This window comes from Cupressus sempervirens, chromosome 5, assembly GCF_028749045.1.
Source record: "Cupressus sempervirens isolate cs-2001-9-10 chromosome 5, ASM2874904v1, whole genome shotgun sequence".
NCBI classification, from domain to species: domain Eukaryota; kingdom Viridiplantae; phylum Streptophyta; class Pinopsida; order Cupressales; family Cupressaceae; genus Cupressus; species Cupressus sempervirens.
The window spans coordinates 555,012,617-555,019,947 of record NC_143122.1 but is presented as its reverse complement, the minus strand read 5'-3'; the positions used below and the strand labels follow the sequence as shown (position 1 = coordinate 555,019,947).

Here is a 7,331-nt window from a genome sequence, read left to right as displayed (position 1 = left end):
TTGGAATTGCTATTCTTGCATTCATTTTAACTTTCTCAAATTTGATTAAATTTTCAAATCCGCTTTGACCTGGGGTGAGCGCTGGAGCTTTGTTTTCAATATTTTCAAATATTTCAACGATTTTTCAATGGTGCCGATTGCATTTTCAAAAATATTTTCAAATGGCGCCGATTGCAAGTTAACCCTATTCCAATTTAAACTTGCATAACCAAACAAGAGATGAACAAGATTGGATTGCATTTTTCCATTCCTATCCTTCATTCTCCATTCTCGTTCAAATTTTCTGTTCTAATTCTCAATTCCTACGCTGGCAACCAAACAGACCCTCAAAGTAGAGACGGTCTCGCTTTGTCAAACGAAACCAAATGCCTCGCTTTGTCAAACGAAACCAAATGCGTACTTGAAGTACAAATTTTCAACGATATAGCTAGAATCTCTCTAGTCCCAATGACTCTAGTATTTCCTGGCCTCAGAGAAATTTACCCAAAATAGAAGTATATCGGCCTAAAACTAGATTGAAGAGGAGAGGGGAAGGTGAGGCATGGCTGCTGCTGCTGCTCAAAAGCTCTGCTTGCCCTCCGCGATTTGCTTGCGACAATCGCGGCCTCTTGCACTTTGCAGAAGAGTAGCATTCGTAAGCACTTCTTCTGAAAGAGCGAGGAAGCCAGTATGTCTCTCTTCTCGGGCTAGGCCGGCATTGATATTGATGAGTCTCCCTACAGCGTAAGCATCTTTTTTCTTTCTCTTGCTCTACTGCATTTCGTTGCCACTTTTAACGAATGGGGTTCTATTCTATTTGTGCAGAAACCCAGAATATGCGTCCCTGGACGAAAAACCAAAGTAAGTTAATTGAGTCAGCTCTCTCGTTTCTTTTCAGTTTGGGTGGAAGGGCACCCTAAATCTCTGCGTTTTGTGACTCTTTAGGGTTGTTTACGTTTGCAGGCCCTAGAAATTAGTATTGGTTATGAGGACATGTTTAAAAAATATTTTATTTCTAATCCTCCGCAAATAAGTCTCCTCTCTTCGAAAGTAATGACACAATTTTTTCTTGGTAATTGTAAATACTAGAAACCTGTTAATAACATCTGAGATTTAGAGGACAAAATCATGGTGAATGCTTTTGTAAGAGGACTTGTAGTTTTAATAATTCATAAATCAGAATGGGTCCATAGCAGGGATTCTCTTAGGCAAATATTTTGCGGAAAAAACTATTAATAGCATATTTAACAAAATTAGTTGGCTACCATATATATGTTGGAATAATCAGGCCCTAAGATTACTGGGGGTGGGGGTGAATCGATAATCTACCACAAATAAAAAATTAGGTCTGATAAAACTTTTCTTTGAATCTTCAACTTTTACTTGTAATACGCAACAAGAAATAACCATCCAGTTCAATACATGACACAAGGATTTTTATTGTGGAAACCTAATTTGGTTGAAAACCATGGTGGGATTGATGCCTACGAATATAAATGCATTCTTCTGTTAGGAGCTTACAATAAGTCCTGTTAAGAACTGACCCTATTAAGAGCCAACCAATTAAGGGATTTACCTCTAGCTTTGTTAAGAGTAAGCTTTGTGAGAGGACTTCAAACACTAGCTAAAATGTCACCCCATTAAAGGATTTACAGTAAAGATTTGTTGGGATCTACCTGATTAAGTGATTTAGCTTGCTACAACTGTTAGGAAACAACAAGTAGGTTGACCTGATAAATAACATCAATTCCTTGCTTGTACAAATCTAATTAAGCTCACACTTCTTCTTCACATGCAGGTTAGCTTCTTCTTTGAATCGCACTACTTGATTTATGATATGTCATCACCACACACATGATCTCTGCACTCCCTTCTCACACTTCATTCACACATAAAATGATATTAATACATTTCATCAATTAGGGTTTTTCACCACCTCAACACTTCGTATGAAATTCAAATCTCTCTCCTTAGAAGTCCTCCAAGTAAGTTGAAATTGTTTTTCAGTTCTCACTGACATCAAGATCCAATCGCTTTTTGATTTGACAACAAGAGTCAAAATGTATTAACTTCCCTAGTTTCATGCACATCCTCATGCATTATCGATCATATTGACCAATAAGAATCATACCTACAATTCCATGTCATTGTGTACACGTCATTACATATCCTTCAATCTTTAGTCAGCTCCACAACCTGATCTGCCTTCACCGAGCAAGAATCTAATCAATTGTTTCTCACTGTTCTTCACTGCTTTACTGTCAGAACATTAGAATCCTTTTACTCTGTCCATGGATCACAAATATTGTCATAATTGCAACATCAACCCAATAGCATCACAAAGATCAAGTAACTACAATCAGAACACTTGATTCCATTCTTGCAGAGCATAACAATCAAATCTTCTTATCTGTTCCTATTCTTGCACCGTGAACCAATTTCTTGTTTTCACCAAACTGACCGTACCTTGCACCAAACTTATCATGAACACGTGCAATCATAGAGATAGCATAATAAACACCTCAAGAAACTATGTGCATGAAAACAAACCATAATTAACTCTCACTTCACCTAATCTATCATGACTTAGTATATCAAGAACATAGTCAACCAAGAATAGAAAGTTTGACATCAATGACAACAACTGAATTGATAGAACACATCATCAAACTAGCATCATGCTTCCTCATCTCATCAGCATCACTTATGCCAATAGTATACAGTGTAAGGGTCGTGTTACCAATACAAATCCGTGAGAGAAGATTTTGTATTTAATTGCATGGTAACTTGATGATGATTCTGTTAGTGAGGCTTGCAGCTCTACGCACCAATAATTCACACTACAAGGCTTAATTTATTCTACTAATTTTGTTTTTTTTATCGCTTGTGCTCAATATTGCCGATCTTATAAATTTCAGCTGGTCTTTTCTACCAATCTAATATTTTCTTAAGTTTTTTTCTTATATCCTCTAGCTTGGTTGAATTTTCCCAATTGTACCTATGCTTTTTTTACTCTTTTATGTTTTTAAAATTTAGTTTTTATTATGATATTGGATAGTTTCTATTTACTCCCTCTTCTGTCTTTTTCTAATGGTCACTCTTTTTATAATATTTCCATTAACTCCTTATGTTTGTTATGGAAACTTTCTTTTTCATTCTACAAGAATGTTTCTATTTCCTCTCCCTTGTTCATTATAGAAACATTCGCTTATATCTTGTATATATAGATCATTCACGATCGTTGTTTAATAACATATTCATTATTTTACCGTAATATGGTATCAGAACCAATGTTTTGAATTTTTTTGAAAAATATTATTTCTTGTTTGAAATATCAGAGCAATTTTTTTGAAGTTATTTTATGTGATATTTGCTTCTTACGACCATTTTTCTGCAACTGCCGTCTATTTTTTTTGCACATTTTTGCCATTTCTTGTGTTTTTTTTGTAGTAGGGATGTTTTTGTTCAAAACTCTAATTTTCTGTACTATATCAATTTTTTTTTACAGTCTTGGTGGGTTTTTCAGGATCTCAACTAGGTTGTCATCTGTCTTTTTTGGGTGCCTCAATTTTTGAGCTAACGGATCTAGAAACTGACAACCTATTCTTTTGGGTTTTCAAGCTCTCTTGTGCGTACCCTTTCAAATTTTTTGGGTCTTCTATTTTTGGCCTTGAAGTACGTGCCTTCATAGATTTTCACGCTTTTGCATTGAAAAACATGCTATGGCATCTTTGACTAATATTTCGCTTGAGAGCAATTCAAAATTCAATGGTCAGAATTATGGCACTTGGAAGCAGCAAATAATAGCAATTTTTTAATATTAGAATACTGATCAGATTGTTCTGGGTGTTACATAGCATCTGATTGCCCTTAGTACTGATCAGGATACATGGAATCTGAATAATCGGGAGGCAGTGATGCTTCTCAAATTATCTGTAGTTGATGATCAACTCTCTCAGATTCCATCTGGCAAGACAGCTGCCAATATATGGGCACATTTCAAAAACCTTCATGAGACTTCTTGACAAAAGCAAAAATTTTTTCTTGAAGAACACTGTTTTCTATTATCATGGATCGGCGAACATCGCTTCAGGCTCACCTGAATAGGATTCAAGAAATCTGTGATTAGTTGCTTGCCATTGGTCGCAAGATGGAGGAAGAGGACATTCATCACTCTCAAGAGTTCACCCAAGTCCTATGAGCATTTTATTGAGACTCTAACCATCCCTTCTTCTGGTGTTGATCTGAAATTCACGCATCTTTGCAAACTCCTGCTTTAGCAAGATTGACGGAAACAATAGTTCGGTAGCAGTTCCGGCTCCACCTCCTCAGAGCAAGCCTTTGCTGCTAAATCCTTTCAGAAGGATAAAGGTAAGTCTTAGTAGTCTTCTCAACAAAAATCCTCTGCTCTAGATTCAGAAGGCTCTCGGAAGAAGAACATTTAATGCAACTATTGCCACAATTATGGTCACATGAAGGTTGAATGTTGGAAACGTTAGCTGCCCAATCTAAGTAATCAGGTTTGCAACCCAAAGCGAATAGTGTAGAGCACACTGAGCAGACATAATCAACCTTTTATGCCTTCATGGCTAAAAGACTTACAAATCATGTGAAGTCGTCTGCCTAGTACATTGATTTAGGTGCCTCTCGTCATTTCACCCATCGCCGAGATTGGTTCACTGACTACTAGCCTTAACACAGATTCTGTTATTTTTGGTGGCAGAGAAGAGTACACTGTTGTCGACAAAGGCAACATTTAGATTCAGTCTGTTGGGAGGAATCTCATTTTCTTCGAGTTGTACTACATTTTAGGGATGAAACTAAATCAACTCTCAGTTAGTCAGTTGCTACGACATTCTCCATAGTTGGATGTCACTTTCAGTTCACGTTAGTGTACAATCACTGATAGGGCAGCTTAGTCTATTGTTTCAGTGGGTCTTGAGGATCATGGTCTTTTCCAACTTACCGATTCTGGTGATTCTCGGGACTTAGCTATGGCTGTTCAACGGTCTTCTGTTAGCACACTTTGGCATCAGCGATATGGGCACTTAAATGTGCATTATCTCTCTCAACTTGCTCAGGAAGAGCTTGTCCTTGGTTTGCTAGAGATTCAGACTTAGTTTGTGATGCATGCAAGGTTGGGAAGCAACATCACACACCTTTCACCAGTGGCGACTCATGGTGAGGTTCTTAGATACTTAAGCTTGTTCAAGCCGATATCTGCAGCCCTATGGCCACTCCTCCTGTTCTTGGGTCTAGCTATTTTATCTTGTTTGTTGATGATTTTAGTAGAAAAATGTGGGTATATTTTCTTAAAAAGAAATCAGATGCATTTCCTAAATTTCAAAAGTTTAAACCTTTAGTTTAAAATAAGTCTGGGAAATCTATTATTACTCCTAGGTCAGACAATAGGGGGAATTTTGTTCTAATGAATTCTCTAGCTTCTTGGATACTCATGGCATCAAACGCCAGTTAACCACACCCTACATACCACAACGGAACAATGTAGTTGAACATCGGAATGAAATAATCACTGAGATGGCTCGCTCCATGCTCAAACATAGACATGTTCCGAAGAAATTTTGGGCAGAAGCAATTAACACTGCAGTTTATCTTTTGAACCGGTCACCCACAGTGGTGGTCAAAGGTAAGACTCCAAAAGAGGCCTGGTCAGGTTGCAAGTAGAATCGGTCCCCTGAAAGTTTTTGGCTCCCTTGCTTTTGTTTGGATCCCTGATGCGTCACACACCAAGTTGGATGCCAAGAGTCAGAAACTCATGCTTGCTGGATACAATAGTCTTCACAAAGCCTATCGCTTAATCGACTTCGAGACATCTAGTCTCTTGTACAGTCGTGATGTAGTCTTTGACGAGCAACATAGACCATTCATGCCTGTTTCTCTTGTTTTTAATCTAGTAGACCAGCCTATGAAGGCTCATGATTTGGGAGTTAGACTTCCATTAGGTCCACTTGATGGGAGGGCTCCAATAGCTCTTACAACTCTAGTTATACCAGTGAAGTCTCCTTTCCTGTATTTGTATCTCACCATAGTTACCACTATGCAGAAACAAGTGGAGAGTTCTGTGGGTTTTGAATTCCTTTTTGTAAAATTGAACACCTAATATTTAAATGTTCTTTGAAATTTCTCCGTCATCAAAAAACTGGCCAAATTTTTTTGTGGGCTGAAAGAAAGATTACAACACATAAGTCACCGTGCTATTTGTGTGACATTCATTTGCATGCTCCCATATGGGTTATAATCCTAGGTGTTCCAAAAAATCCCTTGCATCCCATATCCTGCTGTGGCCTATCAAGTTTTTGTGAATCTGATAAAGTCTTATCATTAAACACAATAAGTTAATTAACGAAGGATAATTCATCATGAGTAGATTGTTCCTTTGAATTCCATGAGTTATCTCTTGATGTTCTTCAAAATCGCAATCAACATGCGTCATGAAAAGTGGATTATCAGAGGTTGACTTCACATGCATGCCACAGAGTTGATTACCTACAGACAAAAAATTATTCCCACTCTATAATTTAAAGTTTAAACCAATCCTCCTATTGTTCTATATCTGAATGTGCAATTTTAGGACCCTGCTTTGTTTTAAATTTTTCCTGAATTTTGTCAAGTTCATCAATCACCTTGATTTTAGGACCCTGCCCTGTTTTAAATTTTTCCTGAATTTTGTCAAGTTCACCAATCACCTTGATTTTTAGAGCTCTCTTTGTTCTCTTGCTCCCTGAATTTTGTGATAGTACCAAGCTGTTCTTCTGCCTCAAGTAATGCTCTTTGAGTGCTTACTAACGTGGTCCTAGCTGATCTAAGCTTATAGATGAGCTTATCAACCTTTATCTTTGTTTATTTGTATATATATAAAGCCTCATTTGCAAATTTGGTAGCCGTATCTCTATCTTTGATCATGTGAAAGTATGCTTATTCCATTTCTTCCTTTGTGCACTTTATTATTTGCAAATCAGCAAAGGTATTAATTTGTTCATGCTGATCTCTTTGGGTCTTTTGGATAAAATTTTCAACAAATCTTTTCGTGTCATCCAACTTAGTAGCGTGGAGTTTGTGATGCATGCTAGGTTGGGAAGCAACATTGCACACCTTTCACTAGTGGCGACTCATGGCGAGCTTCTCAAGTACTTAAGCTTGTTCATGCCAATATCTGTGGCCCTATGGCCACTCCTTCTGTTCTTGGGTCTAGCTATTTTATCTTGTTCGTTGATGATTTCATTAGAAAAATGTGGGTATATTTTCTTAATAAGAAATCAAATGCATTTCCTATATTTTAGAAGTTTAAACCTTTAGTTTAAAAAATGTCTGGGAAATCTATTATTACTCGT

The 7,331-nt window shown here is 37.2% G+C and overlaps 1 protein-coding gene across 1 annotated transcript in view; it reads left to right on the top strand.

Annotated features, from left to right (window-relative positions):
• The first annotated feature begins 316 nt into the window (after positions 1-316).
• Positions 317-7,331, top strand: part of LOC149557138 (ATP-dependent Clp protease ATP-binding subunit CLPT1, chloroplastic-like) — a 42,826-nt gene continuing 35,811 nt past the window's right edge. Inside the window, exons 1-2 of the mRNA XM_089831854.1 lie at positions 317-723; positions 805-840. Of these exons, the coding sequence (XP_089687980.1) occupies positions 542-723; positions 805-840 (218 nt within the window). The 5' untranslated portion in view covers positions 317-541. The remainder of the gene's footprint in view (positions 724-804; positions 841-7,331) is intronic.